General features: G+C 45.4%; 4 protein-coding genes across 4 annotated transcripts in view; 2 read left to right on the forward strand and 2 right to left on the reverse strand.

The window, feature by feature from the left end:
- The first annotated feature begins 1,028 nt into the window (after positions 1-1,028).
- Positions 1,029-3,905, forward strand: LOC133155331 (extracellular calcium-sensing receptor-like). The gene is made up of 6 exons (XM_061280555.1): positions 1,029-1,231; positions 1,294-1,561; positions 1,638-2,429; positions 2,513-2,743; positions 2,812-2,935; positions 2,995-3,905. Exons 1-6 carry the CDS (start codon positions 1,029-1,031, stop codon positions 3,903-3,905), a joined length of 2,529 nt encoding a protein of 842 aa, XP_061136539.1.
- Positions 3,906-4,202: 297 nt separating this feature from the next.
- LOC133156156 (extracellular calcium-sensing receptor-like) lies at positions 4,203-7,753 on the forward strand. The gene is made up of 6 exons (XM_061281960.1): positions 4,203-4,517; positions 4,586-4,871; positions 4,951-5,769; positions 6,002-6,223; positions 6,295-6,418; positions 6,482-7,753. The coding sequence occupies exons 1-6, from the start codon at positions 4,309-4,311 to the stop codon at positions 7,390-7,392; spliced, it is 2,571 nt and encodes an 856-aa protein (XP_061137944.1). The 5' UTR covers positions 4,203-4,308; the 3' UTR covers positions 7,393-7,753.
- A 126-nt stretch (positions 7,754-7,879) lies between these two features.
- Positions 7,880-11,348, reverse strand: LOC133155570 (extracellular calcium-sensing receptor-like). The gene is made up of 11 exons (XM_061281003.1): positions 11,203-11,348; positions 10,824-11,053; positions 10,671-10,744; positions 10,309-10,488; positions 10,005-10,193; positions 9,473-9,940; positions 9,194-9,403; positions 9,005-9,128; positions 8,745-8,938; positions 8,387-8,668; positions 7,880-8,302 (listed from the first exon to the last, which is right to left on the reverse strand). The coding sequence occupies exons 2-11, from the start codon at positions 11,017-11,019 to the stop codon at positions 7,880-7,882; spliced, it is 2,340 nt and encodes a 779-aa protein (XP_061136987.1). The 5' UTR covers positions 11,020-11,053; positions 11,203-11,348.
- A 3,626-nt stretch (positions 11,349-14,974) lies between these two features.
- The window catches only part of plch1 (phospholipase C, eta 1), a 29,145-nt gene continuing 24,593 nt past the window's right edge, over positions 14,975-19,526 (reverse strand). Inside the window, exon 24 of the mRNA XM_061282003.1 lies at positions 14,975-18,761. Within this exon, the coding sequence (XP_061137987.1) occupies positions 16,291-18,761 (2,471 nt within the window). The 3' untranslated portion in view covers positions 14,975-16,290. The remainder of the gene's footprint in view (positions 18,762-19,526) is intronic.

Consider the following 19,526-nt stretch of genomic DNA (forward strand, 5'->3'; position numbering starts at 1 on the left):
TGTTTACGTCATTGTCCATGTTGGTTCTCGGGTTCTGGACACAGCTGACTCCCATAAGCGTCGTCTTCCATGTGGAGCTGGTCGCCCGTATGCACGGCTCGAGAATGCCAATAAAGTACGTGCTGGTTGTGAAGATGAATCAAATAATGTGACAATGTTGGAAAGAAGCAAGTTTGCATAGCAAAACATTCAAGACTTGAGAATATTTTACAGCATTCATTGGCGTCTGTTTATCAAATGTTTATATTTGTGTCTAAAATGTGTTGAGGGAAAAATAGGCAACCTCAAGGTGAAGCTTTTTCATAGCGTGGTTAAAAATGTTTGTCTCATTAAAAACTATAAACTCATGTTTTCTTGTGTATTGATAATTAGGCTTGAAAGAAATGACTTAGCATAAATTACAGTGGTACACAAAAATGGATAAACTTAAAACTTAAGAAGGCCTGACAAAAAAATCATGACTGACATTATCGTACATCGTTCTTTTATTATGGTAATTCTGAATGTCCAATTAAATTGTTTACAATAGCTCAGTTGATATTTGTAAAGCACAAACACATTTTTTGTACCCATCATAATTAAATGTTTTCCACTTCACCCGACTATTGTAGTAAGAAAAATTTGATCACATACACATTACATTATAAATTGTGATTACCATTTTTTTTTTCTATCTTAACATCAAACAAAGGCCATAGGTAATGAACAAAAATGTATATAACCCAGAGACTATAGGACAACTTAGTACATTCAACAAAAAAAGTAATAAAAGTATTTCATGACGTTTGTGGTGGAATAATCAATTGACCTTTTGTCTAATTAATTGAAAATAATGAACTATAATGAACATTTGTTTTTTTTTGGGTGGTACATCTTATCTGCCAGCCACCAAAACAAAATACTAACCACTGAAAAGAAAGCAGTATTCATTTGGGAATTGTCAGAAAGCGCACATTGGCTGCTGTGTTGGTTATAAAGGTCAGCTCGCGGGGTCAGTGTTGCATCAGCGAAGAGGAGGGCGGCCGACGATGGGTTGGTTCACTTTCATCTTCATTGTCTTGCTGGCAAACTCAAAGGCAGACGACCAAACATGCAAATTGATTGGGCAGACAGGTTTCTTGGAGTTCTCAAAGGAAGGGGATCTTCTGATAGGAGGCATTTTTTCCCTGGCAAGGACTCGAATATTAGACACCCACGACTACGAGGCGGTCCCTCATTCGTACTGCGTTAAGTAAGTAAAGGTGACAAGCTCCATCTAACGTCCACACGCCTAAAGCTTAAACTGGTTTACAGGTGGAATGACAGAGAGCTGAAGTTTGTCCGCACTGTGATGTTCACGGTGGAGGAGATCAACAGGAACTCGCAGCTCCTGCCGGGAGTCAGTCTGGGCTATCGGATCTACAGCGGCTGCGGGAGCGAGAACTTGATCCGAGCGGCCATAGAAGCCATCAGCCAGGATGAGTCCGATTGCAGGGGGCGAATCCAAGCTCTCCTCGGTCACTCGTCGTCCGGAGTGAGCGAGGATATCAACCTCCTTCTGAGCCCGTTGTCCATTCCGCAGGTGAGGTGCTTCTCGGATGAAGTCCGGAAAATGGACGGGTAATAGAATGAATGTGTTTCTTTGATTTCACCTGAAGGTCAGCCATCTTTCAACGTGTGCTTGTTTATCGGATAAGACCCTGTACCCCACCTTCTTCAGAACGGTGCCGAGCGACCGCTTTCAGGTGCTGGGCCTGGTGCAGCTCATGAAGTACTTTGATTGGCGCTGGGTGGGGATCATTTATAGTGCAACCTTGTATGCTGATGAAGGCACGACTGAATTTATGGTAGAAGCAAAGAAGGAAAATGTTTGTGTTGAATATCGGCTCGTTTACAAAAAGACCTCCAGAGAAACACATGAGGCCATTGTGAAGATGCTGAGGGAATCGTCATCAAAAGTGGTTCTGCTGTTCATGTCTTTATCCTACACCAAGTCCTTCTTATCTAAAATGGCCGCTTACAATATCAGCGGAAAGCACTGGGTCGGCAGCGAGGCCTGGATCACGCAACAGGACCTGGCTTCGGTGGAGAGCAGGAATATTCTCCAAGGAGCCATGGGTTTTGCGCTTCCAGGGGCTTCCATTCCCGGGCTGGATGACTTCCTGCTCGACTTGAAGCCCCAGAGCGACATCATAAAAGCTTTCTGGGAGAAGTTCTTTGACTGCAGATTTTCTCCCTCCAACACGTCAACCCTGTGCACCGGCAGGGAGGACCTGAAGACGGTCTCTAGTGACTACACGGACGTGAGCCACTTCAGGGCCACGAGTAACGTGTACAAAGCCGTGTACTCGGTCGCGTATGCACTTGACGCTTTGTTGCAATGTGAAAATGGAGCCAATCCAACCACAGGAAGTCCCTGCGTGAACAAGAGCGAGGTCCAACCTAAGATGGTAAGGAGAAAACACACAGGATCCAACTCGGAATGTAAAAATGTGTTGTCTGGTCATTTTTATTTTCCGAAATGTCTTTGTAGGTATTGGAGCACCTTAGGTACGTGAATTTCACAACTCAGTACGGGGCCAAGGTATTCTTCGACGATAACGGCGACTCCATGGTCCAGTACGACTTAGTCAACTGGCACATAAGCGACAACGACACGGTTGAGATCGTGAATATCGGCCGGTACGACACGTCTTTTCCTGAGGGTCGGAAGTTTAAACTGAAGGAAGATGCCAAAATAGTCTGGGGAGGAAACAGCCCCAAGGTAAAGTGATGAGCTTTAAGTTTTTTTTTTAAATGTTTTCCCATTGCCGCTTTGTTTTGCTCGTCCAGGTTCCCCGGTCCGTGTGCAGGGAACCGTGTCCTCCTGGGACCCGCAAGGCCATCAACAAGAACAAGCCCATATGCTGCTTTGACTGCTTCGAATGCCCTGAGGGGACAATGAGTAATCAGACAGGTATGGGAATCAAAGTCAAACTTGTTTTAGGCATCATTCAATGACACGTGTGTTTCCAGATTCTCCCGACTGTTTGACATGTCCAGCGGAATTCTGGCCCAATGCCAAGAAAGACCGTTGCCTTCCAAAACCCACCGAGTATCTTTCTTCTGAAGAGATCATGGGTGCGCTTTTAACCGGGTTAAGCTGCGTGGGTGTGTTTTTAGCTTTTCTGACGTTCCTCATATTTCTGAAGCATAAAGACACTCCCATCATCAAGGCCAATAACTCGGAGTTGAGCTTCCTGCTACTCATCTCCTTGAAACTGTGCTTCCTCTGCTCTCTGACCTTCATCGGTCGGCCCACCGAGTGGTCCTGCATGTTGCGCCACACGGCCTTCGGTATCACTTTTGTACTCTGTATTTCTTGCGTTCTGGGCAAAACCGTGGTGGTGCTGTTGGTTTTCCGAGCTACGTTGCCAGGTAAGAATGTGAAAATGTTCGGGCCGTTACAGCAGAGGCTCGGTGTTCTGGTTCTCACTCTGGTTCAGGTTCTGTTCTGTATCATTTGGCTTTGTACAAATCCACCATTCCCTGCTATGAATCTGAAATACTACAAGGAGAAGATCATCCTTGAATGTGCGCTGGGTTCCGCAATCGGGTTTTGGGGCGTGTTGGGTTACATCGGATTTCTGGCCCTCTTGTGTTTCCTACTTGCGTTTCTGGCCCGGAAGCTGCCGGACAGTTTTAATGAAGCCAAGCTGATCACGTTCAGCATGCTGATATTCTGCGCCGTGTGGATCGCCTTCATCCCCGCCTATGTCAGTTCCCCTGGCAAGTTCACAGTTGCCGTGGAGATTTTTGCCATCCTGGCCTCTAGTTTTGGATTGCTGGCTTGCATATTTGTTCCAAAATGCTACATTATTATCTTCAGGCCAGAGAAAAACTCCAAAAAACATCTCATGGGAAGAATACCACCAAAAACCCTTTAAAAACATCCCTTCATTTAAGTCAGGCAAACTCCTAATTTGTATCGTGTACTCTTTCTAATCATTGAATAAATTCATCTGATGACAATGGGCTTGTGTTTACATGAAAAATAAAAATCCATCTCAAGTTTAGGACACCAAGTCAGAAGTTGTTAAGCACTCTGTCACATTCAACCTGGACCATTTTTGTCCAAACTGTTCACAAGCACAAACCCCCCAACAAATGACAAACCCTCAACAAACAGGAAGTGACCTCATCTTTATTCCACTCTCTTCTCTATATTCTGTGAGCACACTGGTATGACTCCAACACGCCAAGGCTGGGTCCTCTGGGCATTACTTCCGCTGTTTATTTGGCATTTATAAGAGCCGAGTCCTCGTCTCGCTTCAATAATGCAGCGCAAACATGCTGGGGAGAGCCGTCCTCTTGTCTTCTCTCTTGTCTCTGTTGGACTTTGAAACAGCAAGCAGCTGCGAGATGTTCGGCAGGTTCGACATGCCGAGTCTTTTACGGAGAGGAGACATTATGATTGGGGGCATTTTTCCGGTTTTTAATAAAGAGATAGGCAGGACCGTAGATTTCCGGTATCACCCTCCTGGAGTGGAGTGCGCGGGGTGAGTTTGGTAACATCGGAATAGTCAGGTCGACTATCCGTCCGTTCATGGCTTTGTTTTATTTTTAGGTTTGACCTTCGAGCTTTTCGATGGACTCAAGTGATGGCGTTTGCAATTGAAGAGATCAACAACGATACGACACTCTTGCCTAACATTTCACTCGGGTACAGGATCCTCAACTCGTGTGCATCTCCCACCAACACTTTACGAGCTGCTCTAACACTTGCTGGTGGAATAGAGGAGACGGAACCCAGCTCATCTTGTTTCCCGGCTATATCTGCACTCATAGCTGAGTCCGGATCGTCGCAGTCTCTCGCTGTAGCCGGGACACTTGGACCGTTCCAAGTACCCATTGTGAGAAAGCCTTACTCCGGAATTCTTTCTCGATTTGAATTGAACATGTTTCTGTCTGATCTTTGTTTTTGTCTCGTAGGTGAGTTATTTCTCAACGTGTGCCTGTTTAAGCGACAACTCAAAGTATCCGACATTTTTTCGAACCATTCCCAGCGACTACTTCCAGGCAAAAGCTTTGGCCGCCCTGGTCAAACGCTTTGGCTGGCGTTGGATCGGAGCCATTCAGTCGGACAATGACTACGGGCGTCAGGGGTTGGTCGCCTTTACACACGAGGTTGAAAAGTTCGGGGTTTGCGTGGCATTCGTCGGAACAATACTCCGGACGTACTCGACGGAAAAGCTCCAGGTCGTTGTGGAAATGATCAAAGGATCAAGCGTTAAAGTTATTCTCGCGTTTGTACCCGAGGGTGACTTTTACCCTCTGATGAAAATGATTGTGCAACAGAACCTCACAGGGATCCAGTGGATCGCCAGCGAGGCCTGGATAACCGCAGCGCGACCGTCCAACCCGGAAATGTACCGAGCATTCGGCGGGGCGCTCGGTTTTGTGATGCCTAAGATGGCCATTCCAAAGTTGAAGTCCTTCCTCACAGGCATCAGTCCTTATGCTGATGCCAGCGCAGCGTTTGTGAGGGAATTCTGGGAGATAATGGCGGGCTGCAAAGCTGTTCTACCAGGGGAGCAAGCTGACACTTCACAAGCAATATGCACCGGCAATGAGACATTAATAGAATCCCAGGATGATTTCTTCAACGTCACTGAGCTGAGAGTCTCTTACAATGTGTACAAGGCCGTCTATGCTATTGCGCATGCTCTGCACCAGCTGCTTTTCTGTAAATCTGCCAGTGGAGAATCAGCAAGACCGTGTATGAACGTGTCGGACATTCAGACAAAACAGGTGAGACTGAAATTTGTGACCCAGGAGGAAGTTACTCTGATGGCCCTTCTTCCATATTCAAGAATTAGAAATGTATATTTGTTTATTTGAAGACTCAAAGTTTAGTTTAGATAGAAGTGGGCACGGTCTATTTCCTGGTAATCTATCCATGGTGTCCTGGATTGGCTCCAGCGTTTCATACACGGTATCCAATGCAGAAATTTAAAACTGTTGGTTTTGCTATTTTTCTTAGGTGACGTATCACCTCCAAAGGGTTAAATTTAAGAACCAATTCAGTGATGATGTCTTCTTCGACCAAAATGGTGACCCACCGGCTTCTTATGACCTCATCAACTGGCAGCTGAGAGACGGGAAGGTGAAACATGTGACCCTGGGTCACTTTGCCTTGGCTGATAACGGCGACTATGAGCTCAGCATCCAGGAGGAGCAGATCGTGTGGCGAACGGGCAAAATGGTGAGCTGGTCAGTTTTGATTCACTTAGACTCTGGTTTTTGCACCCTCCTGTACTTTTTTCAATTCCTCAGGTGCCGGTATCTGTTTGCTCTGATGAATGTCCGGTGGGTACCAGAAAAGCTCAGATAAAGGGAAAACCCATTTGCTGTTTTGACTGTATCCCGTGCGCTGATGGTACCATAGCCAACACGACAGGTGTGCGCATCAAATAAAAAGCACAATTCCCGATTCAGGGAATAAAACTTTGCCATCCAACAGGTGCAGCAGATTGCACGCCGTGTCCAAAAGAGTTCTGGTCCAATGAGAGGCGGGATGAGTGTGTTCCGAAAATCATAGAGTTCCTGACTTATCACGAGCCGATGGGTGTAGCGCTGACCGTCGTGTCGCTGCTGGGGGCCTCGTTGTCGCTGGCCACCATGCTGGTCTTCATCTACTTCAGACACACGCCGGTGATCAAGGCCAGCAACTCTGAGCTGAGCATCTTCTTGCTGTTTTCTCTCTTTCTGTGCTTCCTGTGCCCCCTCACGTTCATCGGCAGACCGACAACGTGGGTGTGCATGCTGCGCCATACGGCTTTCGGACTGACCTTCGCCTTCTGTATCTCCTGCATCTTGGGCAAGACCATCGTGGTCGTGACGGCTTTCAAGGCCTCGTTCCCCGGAAGCAAAGTCGCCGGGAAGTTCGGGCCGAGGCAGCAACGGGTTATTGTTTGCTCTTGTACTCTGGTCCAAATATTGATATGCGTACTTTGGTTAAAATTAAATCCACCGTTTCCAGATACGGTTTTCCGACACAGCGATAGGATCATCTTAGAATGTAACACTGGTTCTGAAGCTGCCTTCTATGCCGTGCTGGGTTACATCGGGTTTCTTTCGCTTCTGTGTTTAGTCCTGGCGTTTCTTGCGAGAAAGCTGCCGGATAATTTCAACGAGGCTAAATTGATCTCATTTAGCATGTTGATATTTTGCGCAGTCTGGATCACCTTCATCCCGGCGTACGTCAGCTCTCCCGGAAAGTTTACCGTGGCTGTGGAGATATTTGCTATTTTGGCTTCCGCTTTCGGTTTGCTTGTTAGCATTTTTGCACCGAAATGTTACATCATCCTAATAAAGCCAGAAAAGAATACCAAAAAGCACATCATGGGGAAAATGTTGCATACCGGTCCTTGAGGTTATTGATTTTTTGTATAATTGCTGTTTATTTCATTCCATGTACTCAAAATGACTGCATGGATATATTGTGGTTTACTAAAAATATGTATTACCATTAATAATTTATTGGTTTTCCACTCAGGTTTACCTAAGCCATTTTTGAACACAAAATTTTCTTCGATCCTGAAAACTTTGCCAAAAGTTAACTTCAGAACAAACAGTATAACAATTATGAAAATATACAGGACAATAAAATTGGTTATATATTTATTGCTGTGTTTTTGCATGCACAGACATAAAAACATTGTATTCCATACAATACAGTGCATTTCCACCCCCTCGAGAAAAAGGTTGTTTTAATATTAATCTACTAGGAAAACAGTGCAGTGTGTCAGATATTGTTTACTTATATGGTTATATGTAATATGTTATATGTATATCTGAAAAAAAATCTTATATTTCATATGTAGTGCATTGAAATAAATGATAACCTGACAAAAAGTTGCTACCTGGCCATCAAATATTTCTTGGTGTTTCTCTCTGGCCTCACAAGAATGATAAAACACTTTGGAGCAAATATACAAAAAAGCAAGCCGTAGCTGGAGGCCAGAATGGCAAAGATTTCCACGGCCACCGTGTACTTCCCGGGCGAGCTGATGTAGGCGGGCACGAAGGCGACCCACACTGCGCAGAAGATGAGCATGCTGAAGGTGATCAGCTTGGCCTCGTTGAAGTTGTCGGGCAGTTTCCTAGCTAGGAAGGCCAGCAGGAGGCATGTGCAGGCCAGCAGGCCGATGTAGCCCAGCACCAGAGAGAAGCCCACCACTGAGATCATGTCACACTTGAGGGTCACCTTTAACCCCGGGGTATCATAGTCCGGTTTCGGTTGGGGCGGGCTCAGGGACAGCCAAATTATACAGATAATGATCTGATTGGACGGAAAGAGCATCAGGGTAATACTGTATTTTTTCCAAACTACTAAATTTAACTTCTTATTTCATAACATACTAACCTGTATGCAGGTGAATACACAGACACTCCCTCTCTGTTGGCTCGGACCGAACCACTTCATCAAGGCTTCGGCGCCAGGCCGGGCCGAGCGGAAGGCCGCCAGGACCACGATGGTCTTGACTTGCAGGCAAGACACGGAGAGCACAAAACTAATGCCGAAGGCGGCCTGCTGGAAGCGACAAGTCCAAACGGCCGGGCGGCCGATGAACAGCAGCGAGCATAGGAAGCAGAGGTTGAGAGACAAGAGGAGAAGGAAGCTCAGTTCTGAATTGTTGGCTCGGACCTGAAAGGGGAAAGAGGCGACATCTTGTCATGTAGGCATCGCTACATTGCTACATTTTATCTATAAGATGTCTCACCACGGGAGTTTGTCTGTAGTAGATGAATACCACGAAAACAGCGGTGGTCACCATGGTACCAGAAACGGCTACTGCAGTGAGGGTAATCCCTAAAGTCTCGTTGAAGGCCAGGAAGTCCAGCTGGCGGAGGACGCAGACCGTATGGTCCTCGTTGGACCAGAACTCAAGTGGACAGCGGTCACAATTGGGCGAATCTGAAATATATCAAGATAAGGAAATGAGACGGTATGTCAATGACAGGTCTTGATATGTTCTCTCACTGGTCATGTTGCTTATTTGTCCTTCACCACACGGGATGCAGTCAAAGCAACACACGGGTTCTCCTTTCCTGATGGCCATCCGACTACCGGGAGGACAACCCTCACTGCACGTTGACGCGGGCGCCTGGAAAGTCAAATCATATCCTTACGTAGTGTGTGCGACAAAACAATCAGAAATCTTATAAGCACCTGACTGGATCCCGAGTGCCACTGCACGGCCGTGTCGTTCATGAGGATCTCGTAGCCGTCCACTCGGCCGATCAGAACAAGTTTCAGGGAGCCGTCGGGGCTCTTCTGCCAGTTGACCAGGTCGTACTTGGCGGGGATGTCGGCGCCTTGGAAATAAAGTCGCTCCCCCTGCGGGGTGGTGAAGTTGACTTCATTTAGGCGCTGCATCAGCTGAAAAGGGGACAGTGACGTAAATGTTGTTGTATTGTAGATTAGTCAAGAAAATCAAAGTGTGTTTACCTCAACAGGTTTAACATTCGCGGGGGAGGAACAGGCGGAGCTGCCGTCCCCGGAGAAGCTGTCAGGACAGTTGAGGCTGTCGTGAAGGGCGTGAGCAGCGGCGTAAACAGCCAGGTAGACATTGTAGGCCTGCCGCAGTTGCGAGGTGTCCATGAACAGATTGTCTACTCCCTGCAGGGACTCGTTCCCTCGGCACAGGGGCGGGGAGGCCGTGTGGTCAGACGCAATTGTGCCGTCGGATAGCCGAGGGGTACAAGCGAACTGCGTCTCCCAAAAGTCCCTCAAGATGTAATCACCCGGGCGACGCGACGGGGTCAAGCTTCGGAGGTAATCTTCGAATCCGACGATGGGCGAGCTCCGGATGGCCGTGCCCAGGACTCCGCTCGCCACTTTTGCCGTGACGGGGTGTTGGAGAAGATCGCCGCTGGTGCTCCAGGCCTCGCTGGCAAAGAACTGCCTGTCTGTCACCTGGCGTCAGCAGCAATAAGGATCACGTCGAATCGGGAAGATTGAACGACGGTTTGCATCTCACGTTCAGTTGTGCCAGTTGCAGGAACAGTTCCCTGACGTCCGTGTACCACGTGAAGATCAGGATCACTCTGGCGCTTGATGCTTTAATGGCGAGGGCAGCTCTCCTGGCATCATTCACAATGTTTTCTCTATTTAAAGTCTCCACAAAGGACAGACATACCCCGGATCCCTCGCTCTCCTCCTGGAACACCTAATATGACGATAAGCATTATGAACTGCTCGGATGAAAGGCAGCTGTATACCAAAACAAACTACATTTAATTAGTAATTCTCAAACGTGAGCATTATTCCTGATACAATTTCACCTTGACAGCCACCAGACCGTAGTCATTGTTTGCAACAACGGCGCCGATCCAGGTCCACTTGAAGTGTATGGCCAGCCTGGCAATGGCCCGTGCTTGGTAGATGTCGCTAGGGATGGTCCGGAAGAAGTTGGGATACCGGCGCCTGTCGCTCAAACAAGGACAGCTCGACTGATAGCTCATCTAAGAAGCAAAAACGTATATATAGGATTCAATTTTATTTCCCCATTTTATTTTAATATTTTGGCTTCTAAGATGATGCGGCAAAATATCTAAAAAAAATTTCAATCGACTGACTATGGCAATCAAAATAAAATGTTTGTATCACCTTCTAAAAAGTCATTTAATAAACTTACTAAAGGCACAGAGAGTGGCCCCAGCACATTGGAGAGTATCATGGCCGTTTTGGATGAAGCACCACCGATGATCAACGGAACACCTCACGGAACATTTTGGACCGTATTAAAATGTGCTGAAATAAAACACGATGGTGTGCAATTGATATAACGAGTTGGTACCTTTCCCGTAGCTTTCTCCAGAACCGTCCTGCGGGGTTTCGGCAGGGTCGCAGGTGCTGCCGCCTCCGCTCACCAGCGAGAGGGCTGCCTGCGTGGCCCACGGGTGCAAGGCGCAGCTGTCGTGGATGTGGTAGCCCAAGGTCACACCCGGCAACAGGCGAGGACTCCGGTTGATCTCCTCCACGGCAAACACCATGGAGTAAATGTACTGTAAGGGGAGTTGCTCTAAGCTGGGGTGGAGAGGGACAAGACGACAAAACACTGACTGACTTGGCTGAATTGGATTGCAATTCAAGTTGATATAATGAACAATCAACTGGAACTGAGACCCCAAAATGAATATGGGATAACAAATAAACAATGAATGTCAAGGTTATACCCGGTACATTCTTTGTAGTCTGGTTCACCAATAAAATCGTAGTCTATGTCAGGAGGTTGGTAGTGGATATGAAAGAGTCCGCCAATGACGACATCTCCATCCTGGAAAAGCCCCGGGCTAGCGGGCGCTCCCCACCGGGAACAAGTCAGCGAGTGAGCCGCCTGCGGAACCGCCGTCATGAGGCCTGGCTGCCTGCTCACAAGCCCGACCAGAATCACCAGCGGGGCTGAAGAAGGCCACCGGCGAGTGGAGAACCAGGACAGCCAAGACATGGATAACTGTGGATCAGAAAAAGTTATTATCTGATAATTGCAGTAAAATGACATTTAGATGGCCTACAGCCGAGAAGTACTTGGCCTCAGTGACCGCCCCGCCAGCTCTCTCTCACTGCGCCTCTATTTCTAAGTGTCACGAAGTGCCCCGGGCGAGGTGACGCCCTAACAAACACCCTTCTCCCAAACATGAAGCAAAAACAGTCATTAAGCTAGACAGCTGTGTTTTTCACAAGAACAGCAAAGCAACAAAGTCAGAGACAACCCACTCAGGGGTTCCACATGTTGAAGGAAGAACAGTCTTGATTGTTAAGTTTGATGTGAAAATATACTGTATGAATATTATCAATAGGGTTAAGTTTTAGGGGTTCCATTCTCACTCAGTGACTGTACAGAATGTGGCTGGCAACCAGTCCAGGATGTCGCCTGTTCTTGTTCCTACGCTGAAGCAGCCAGACGTATTTGTGATCCTCAAGGTGGTTGGTGCCAGTTGGAGCAGCCACCATTGTTCTAAGACTGGAAAGGGTGGACGAAGCCATCAAGATCAAGAATTATTAGGTCGCTCTTTGGGACTCAAGCAATTAGTCTTTTGGTTCAACTCTCAATTTACCAGTCAAACTACGATCCTCAACTATGAGCTTACATACTTAAGTGCCTATATCTACCAACTTCGGATTGGGAACAAAAGGACAATGTTATATTTTACTGTTTCTTCACCGGGTTCCTGGGTTCACCGTTACAGATCCCTTGACTGATTGGCTCGCTCATCCAGGATGGAATCATCGTAAAGTCACTGATGTTTGATAGATATTTTTACCTCTCAATGTGGCTAGGGAGTGTATAACACGGACTGGCATATGGTGGTACATTTATTTAAGTTATCAAGAAGCATTTATAGCACAGGTGTCAAACTCAAAGCCCGGGTTAGGGTTAGCCATCACCGGAGGAAAGGCACAATTTGAATAGTATGACATTGCCATCTAGTGGTTATCCGTTTTGTGTATGGTTTAAGCAACAATATCTTGCTGCACACAGCTCATTTGATTTCATTAAAATTAGAAAGCAGTTTAATGTGTCCATGGATGAGAAAAAACTGTAAAACCCCGTTAAAATCAAGTGGAAAAAATGCTACTTTTAAAGTTTAATGAAACACTGTCACTTTCTTGGTTTATTTGGTTTTGGTTTGTTTACCTTGTCTCATTTGTCAGTATTATGTTTTCCTTTTTTTGTGTCTTGTTGATAATTGAATCTACCTGTTCGCGTATGCCCCACCCCTTGTGTCTTCCAATTGGCTAGCCGCTTGTGTCTTGTCCAGGTGTTCCACGTTGCCTGGTCACTTTGTTCGTATTTAGTTCCCTTCTTTCTGTTCACTCCTGTTTGGAGCGTTGTCCTTTGTGCTGTGTGTCATGCTATGTGCTGTCCATGTTTTGCATTATTTTATGCTCAGTTGAGTCCAAATCTGTTTTGCAAATGTTTATTTAGCTACTTTGTTGTTTTATTCTCTAGTTTCTTTAGTTTTTCCATGACCAATAGTGCCTTACTATAAACCTGGTTAAGAATTGTCTAAAGTTCCACAACAAGACTATGGTACAGATTCAGAAATGTCTGTTAAAACAATTATGTAATAAATAAATACATAAAATCCGATTGCATGGAAAGTCAGGTTTTGGAAGAACCAAGCAACCTTCTATGTTAGAGAAAGCACTGTTGATAACATTCATAATAGTCAGAAGGGCTTTGGAAGATAAATGATGACGCCAGCCGGGATTGGAAATGACTCCTCTCTGGAGTGATGGTGGAAAAACAATCCAATAATAAAGTGGCTCGTACCAAGTTATGCCCGTAAATATGTAAGCTCATGCACTAGAAAGATTATAAAATATTGGTTCGATCTATTGATTTGATAAACTATTACAGATTATTTTCTATCATCCTTTACTATTTTTAAATGTCTGTGTTAAATCACATTTTTAGTTATCTAGAATTTTTTTTATTGATTTTTATGGAGGATTCCATCAATGGAAAAATAATGGGAAACTAACGCACCACTGAATAGGAAATGAAGTGAAGTGAAGTGAGTGTTTATGATTGTGAGTAGCCAGAAAGAAGTCATTCCACTGACCAGATGCTGCGGGCATCGGCCTTCTGCTCCACAAACATTAATAATAACAATGTGTGGCAGGTTAACCGAGGACCCGCTTCCACGTGGCAACAGGTGTGCCATTTATCAGCTCCATTATGGCTATTTCACGAATAATTAAGCCTCATTGTGTGCGATGGGCCATATTGGGTCTCATTACGACTTTCAGAGCATTTATTATTGAATAAATGTGAGGCTTGGTAAAATGAATGAGTTTTAAATCCCTGCATTTGTAGGATGTAAATGGTGCAGTGGATAAGTAGACAAAATTTTGTGACCACTTGTAAAAGCTGCGTGACCTCTAAAGTGATAAGAAATGGTGACTAATATTTTAACACTAGTTAATTTCCAAGAAAATTTGAAAAAAAAAAAAAAATATATATATATATATATATAATAATAAATAATAATTCCCCTCTCACCCTCCGCGGGTGGTCTCCCACTCCAAGCTCGGGTCCTCTACCAGAGGCCTGGGAGCTTGAGGGTTCTGCGCAGTATTTTGGCTGTTCCTAGCACTGCACTCTTCTGGACTGAGATGTCTGATGTTGTTCCTGGAATCTGCTGTAGCCACTCCTCCAGTTTGGGGGTCACTGCCCCAAGTGCCCCAATGACCACGGGCACCACCGAGGCCTTCACTTTCCAGGCCTTCTCAAGCTCTTCTTTGAGGCCCTGGTATTTCTCTAGCTTCTCAAGTTCTTTTTTCCTGATGTTGCCATTGCTTGGTATTGCTACATCCACTACCACGGCCTTCTTCTGTTATACACCTGATATATGACCTGATTTCTGATATATATATATATATATATATACCGTATTTTCCGCCCTATAAGGCGCACCTAAAAACCTAAAATTTTCTCAAAAACCAACAGTGCGCCTTATAGTCCGGTGCGCCTTATATATGGACTAAATTCCTAAATTTAAACTGGCCCAAAGCATTGTGTCATGAAATCAATCATAAGTGGCCCACTGAAGACTATGAATCGTGACTCAAAAAGACTATGGATCATTATTTTATGATTATAAAGTAATTTGTTCTGTCTGAAGTTGAAATAAAAAAGATAAAATGGAGAATGATTTGATTTGGATTAAAAATCTGACATAATGCATTAATGGTGCGCCTTATAGTCCGGTGCGCCTTATATAAGGATAAAGTTTTAAAATGGGCCATTCATTGAAGGTGCGCCTTATAGTCCGGTGCGCCTTATAGGCCGGAAAATATGGTACATAAAATAAAAAGTAAAAATAAAAAAATTAAAAAATATACATATGTTGTGTATTTTGAAGAGAAGAGGATAAGTGGAAACCAAATATTTCATTGTTTTTATTGCATTGGTAGGAAAATGCTCACAGTCTTGTGATGAGCAACAATACAAAGAAAAAGACCATTTTCACACCGGAACAATAAAAAATAATAGTTACAACATCGCTCCGTTCACTTCTTTGACCTCAGTGCTGTACACTTATTTGCATTCCGTTACAAGTTGTACAAAATAAAAATCACCAGAATTGTCAAGAGTTTGTTATTCTGTATCAAAGCAATTAAAAAAATAAAAGTTCCAAATCTTTTTTTGTTTGCAGACCATAGAAGGCAACGAGCCCAAAAGCAGAGAAGTTGATACGCTAGATTGTAACCCAGTTGTGAGTCTTCGTCCTCCCCGGTGGGACTATTCGTCCATCCTGTGCAAAAGTTGTCGAGCGCTGCAACAATTTTTTTTTCGTGTAAACGGGTGCATAGTCATGCGCGACATGTTCACGTGTAGGTAACATGCATAAACGTACAGTCAGAATTCAAAGACCATTCAAAGATTAAAGACAACAGCGGAATTATTTACACGTGAACGAGAAGGAAGACTTCCATGGTGGTGACCTTCACGACAAATTAACACTTTGCTTCACAGTCGAATCTTTTTTCGAGCGTCGGTGTCTCGATTTTGACAACACTGGGACAACGATAACACGTCTGTCTTATTTGGACATAAAGTAGAATATCGACAACACACCGCCAGACTGAACAACTTTTGACGAGCAAAACCGTTAACATTTCATACGTGAATTTCATGCTGTAACAATGCAGTTTGTATGGCGTCATTTTGAATCTGAAAATAGTGTGCAAGTTGACTTCAGCCTTTGAAGGTGATGTCCAACATACAAATAAATCATGCGAAACAAATCAAGATGTAGTTGTAGCATGATGTTAGCATTTTGGTTAACAAGCTAACATTATTTTACGTATAGGACAGGTATATTGCTTAACTTTTGTTTCTTGACCAGACTATTCGGACGAGATTTTTGTAAAACCAATTAATATGAAAGCTAATATCAAATTGATTTTCCGTGTTTTCTTGCGGGGTAAACACAACGTTCAAATTATAAACCCTGTCAGCTGCGACGGTGTTCTCACACATTTGAAGTTATGACTAGCTTCCCCAAACTCTGAGCCCTTTTCTGTCATTGTACTCTTGACACCTATGGAACTTGAGTGGAACAGCAACCGCGCACACGGCCCAGGTCTAGCTGTAGTACATCACTGGTTACCGGTGTCTTTTTCAGTCACAGGTGATTAGCTCGTACAGAATTAGAATGTAAACAAAACACTAGTAAAATGGTACAGACCATGTCCAGCTTCAGGGAAAAGCTTCCGTATTGCGGATTACAAAAAAAAATGTTAGGTCAAAGCTAAAGTCTAAGCAGGAAGTAGACTTCTGGCTCTGATGAGAAGTGGGAGGAGTCTGAAGGAGGAAGTGAGTCATCGGTACAGTAGCGATCTGAATGTTGATCGCCATTTCCGTAACGTGACGCTGTACAAGCGCCCTCGGGAAGTCCTCTGTCCTCCAGCTGGCCTAAATAACCTGCGATGTAAGAGCCAGTGGAGTGTCTGTTCACGGGTGAATTCTGTGAGGCTGGTTTATTCCGCAAAACAACCCCGCCTACAGCGGCGGTGCCGTTGACCATTCCCCTTGACCGTGGCGTCAGTGCCTCCTGCTGTCTTTCGCGAGCGCGGCTGTTGATGTGGCGCACTCGGCTTTGGCTACGGGACGATAAGCGACGCGTGAGTGGTGGAGGGGAGTCGTCAATATCTCGGGAAGTAGAGGGGTCTGTGCTCGTTGCCGGCGAGGGTTCTAATTCGTCATCGCGCCGAGGAGACTGACACATGTCTCTTTCACTAACTTCAATCTCAAGATTGACCAGTTTGCGCAACTGTTCTGTCAGCGGGTCACAAGACTGTGACTGGAAAGTACCACCCCCCATGGTTCCCATTCTCTTTTGTCTCCTCATGTGTGGCGTGATGAAACTGCGACTTATGATGTGGTATTTGCTCTGAAAATTACATGATATGTCCTCAGATGTCAGATCCCCAAGAGATTTGGACTTACACGGAGTGCTGACCGTGGAATCCACGCTAATCGACCGGGGACCGGTCAATAAAGAGCGTGGAGTTGAAATCTTTGGAGCTTTGTTGTCGGAATGTACCTGGGACATGGTTACCTTTTGATTGCAAGAAAGCTTTGGAGTGGACGCTTGGATTTCACTTAGTTGCGAGACTGAAGGGGGTGCGGACTCTGACAAGTCACCAGAGTCCGTGTGACTGTACACCGTATCAAAATCAGAAGGCATTGAGTAAAGGCCTCGATCACTGAAGCTAATTCCTGACGGCACAGAGTGAAGATTTTCCGAAGAGGAGAATCCATTTTGCAAGCATCTTTCCTGCTCCCTGACTTGATATCCTTGTCTTCCCTTGTGAAAATTGCTGGGGATCTGGCTGCCTTGGAGAAAACCGTTTGGGACCGGGCTGTTGTTGAAGCTTCTCTGTTGTGTAAACTCTCGACTATAATGAAAAGGATTGCTTTGAGGACTCGGGTAGCCGTTGTGGCTTAGCGGTCGTGGTTTGGAAAATTTAGAGTCTACGGGTCTACGCATCGGAGAAAACTGAACACCGGATTGTTGATGCGGTAGTTGATACAAAGGTTTACTGTACGAGGAAGGACGTGGTGTTGAAAACGTTGGGTATTGCCGAGGCTCACAAAATGGCAGAGGAAGTCTTTGTTGGGAGTATTTTGGAGTGGACTCGTTTTGGTAAATAGCACTCTGTTTTGAGGGACTACCGAGGGATTCCCATACTCGTCTCGGTGAGGTTACGCTCACCTCCTTTGGATCCTCATCGACATTTACCTCTACCTCTGCAAACCCATTGCTGACATGGTCATGGGACAGCTGAAAAGAATTGATCAAAGGTGGACGCATGTATCGTTGAGTAGAACTCCTCTGTTGTTCTGTTATCGGTGCTGGTGGGTCAAACACTTCCTCATACACACTTTCTTCTACCTCCTCTGAATCTCCATTCCTTTCGCCCCAACACTTGTTGCGCTGGTTCCCTAAACCTTGAGCCCCTTTTACTGGAGAAGAAGCCAAGCTGCTTGACGATAGGCCGTTCAGAGTATTTGCCTGATCGTGGACTGACTGATTTTTCTGGTTGTACGCCGATAAAGGGGGCGATGATAGCATCTCCTCATCGAGAATGGTATAGACCTCTTCAAGTTCAGCGGTTTCTGGACTGGAGAAAAGAGCAGGTCCGGTTGAGTCTGCCAGGTGAACGGTGGACGGGGAAAGGGTCGTTCTTAGAGTGCAGATTTGGGAAGTTCTTTGGTTCTCGTTTTGGTCCGCAGTGCTTTCGAATTGACCAATCAAAGCTGATATGGAGCCTCGTGAGTCTTGCTCGTTGCCTAAGGACATAGCATCAATGAGTCTGGAGATGGTGCTGTCATGGAGAGAGCTAGAACTTTTCAGATCATGGTCCATGTTGATAGAGGGAAGCGGGGTGACGGAAGAAGGGGCGGAGGAAGAGGACACTGAAGGTGCAACAGTGAACGCCGTGCTGATTGAAGAAGTTTCTAGTTTATCTGATCGACACTGTTTGTTGGTGGAAGGTGCTGAGTGAATCTTCGATTGGTTGACTCGATTATTACTTGCTTGGTAATTGACATAGTCGTCCTCATTTCGAATGTTATCGTCACCGACAACCAGGTAAGAGGCCTCCCGTGGTTTATTGGGATTTTTGTTCTTCATCTTTGAGGGGGATTGGATGGAAGTGGATGATTTCATGAGAAGATCCACAGAGGAAGACCTGGCTCTGTCAAAGGAATAAGTTCCTGTGGAAACAGATGGTTGGACATTAAGGGATATGAAATCCAGAAATTGAATGGGTAGACTGCAAGCCATCAAGCCATCCAACAAAAGAGAAGACGACAATTAACAAACCAGCCAATACAACGTAAACCACAGACAAATGGATCACCAAGTACTGTGAGGGAGAAGCTGGAGAATGAAGCTTTGGAGTCCATGTTTGCAAACATCATTTCAGGAAAAGAGATGATCAGATGGGGTTGGGATCAAATGGCACAGCCATATTGTTCTCATATCACTTTCAGTTGCCGCTTTTCCACCGCGTAGCGCAGTCTCATCTTAGCTTATCTTATTTCAGTTTGGGGTGTTCAGAATAGTGCCGCGGGAAAAACTGCAAAAAGCTCATTGCTTCCAACGCGTCAGTTCGAATGAGATGCACTACTAAACAACAACAATGAAGGATTGTGGTCGACCACAGAGACTCGTTATTTAAGACAAGACTGTGGGCAGAAATAAATGGGTCGATGGGAAACTCTGAGGTACAGTGTCTAAAGCTAAATTCAGATGCAAATGTTAGCATGTGTGCGTAACACTGGCTTGAAGTTGCCTTTTGCTATCATCTTGGGACTCAAAACCTGTCCCCATACTAGAACTAGAACCTGGCAGTACCTGGTTCTGAGAGCTGAGTAGGCACCGTGCAGTGGAAAAGGGCTGAAATAGAATAACAGTGGGAAGACGTAATACTGGCATGTTGTTCGAACGATGCAACCTTCAGACAACAGGCACGTAAG

This window comes from Syngnathus typhle, linkage group LG6 (assembly GCF_033458585.1).
Source record: "Syngnathus typhle isolate RoL2023-S1 ecotype Sweden linkage group LG6, RoL_Styp_1.0, whole genome shotgun sequence".
Taxonomy (NCBI): Eukaryota; Metazoa; Chordata; class Actinopteri; order Syngnathiformes; family Syngnathidae; genus Syngnathus; species Syngnathus typhle.

Coding starts and splice junctions, on each gene's coding strand:
- LOC133155331 (XM_061280555.1), top strand. CDS start 1,029: ATGGGTTGGTTCACTTTCATCTTCATTGTCTTGCTGGCAAACTCAAAG. Junction 1,232..1,293: donor CCTCATTCGTACTGCGTTAA/GTAAGTAAAGGT, acceptor ACTGGTTTACAG/GTGGAATGACAGAGAGCTGA. Junction 1,562..1,637: donor GCCCGTTGTCCATTCCGCAG/GTGAGGTGCTTC, acceptor TTTCACCTGAAG/GTCAGCCATCTTTCAACGTG.
- LOC133156156 (XM_061281960.1), top strand. CDS start 4,309: ATGCTGGGGAGAGCCGTCCTCTTGTCTTCTCTCTTGTCTCTGTTGGAC. Junction 4,872..4,950: donor GACCGTTCCAAGTACCCATT/GTGAGAAAGCCT, acceptor TTTGTCTCGTAG/GTGAGTTATTTCTCAACGTG. Junction 5,770..6,001: donor CGGACATTCAGACAAAACAG/GTGAGACTGAAA, acceptor TATTTTTCTTAG/GTGACGTATCACCTCCAAAG.
- LOC133155570 (XM_061281003.1), bottom strand. CDS start 11,019: ATGGTGTTTGCCGTGGAGGAGATCAACCGGAGTCCTCGCCTGTTGCCG. Junction 8,939..9,004: donor ACAAATAAGCAACATGACCA/GTGAGAGAACAT, acceptor GATATATTTCAG/ATTCGCCCAATTGTGACCGC. Junction 8,669..8,744: donor ACTACAGACAAACTCCCGTG/GTGAGACATCTT, acceptor TTCCCCTTTCAG/GTCCGAGCCAACAATTCAGA.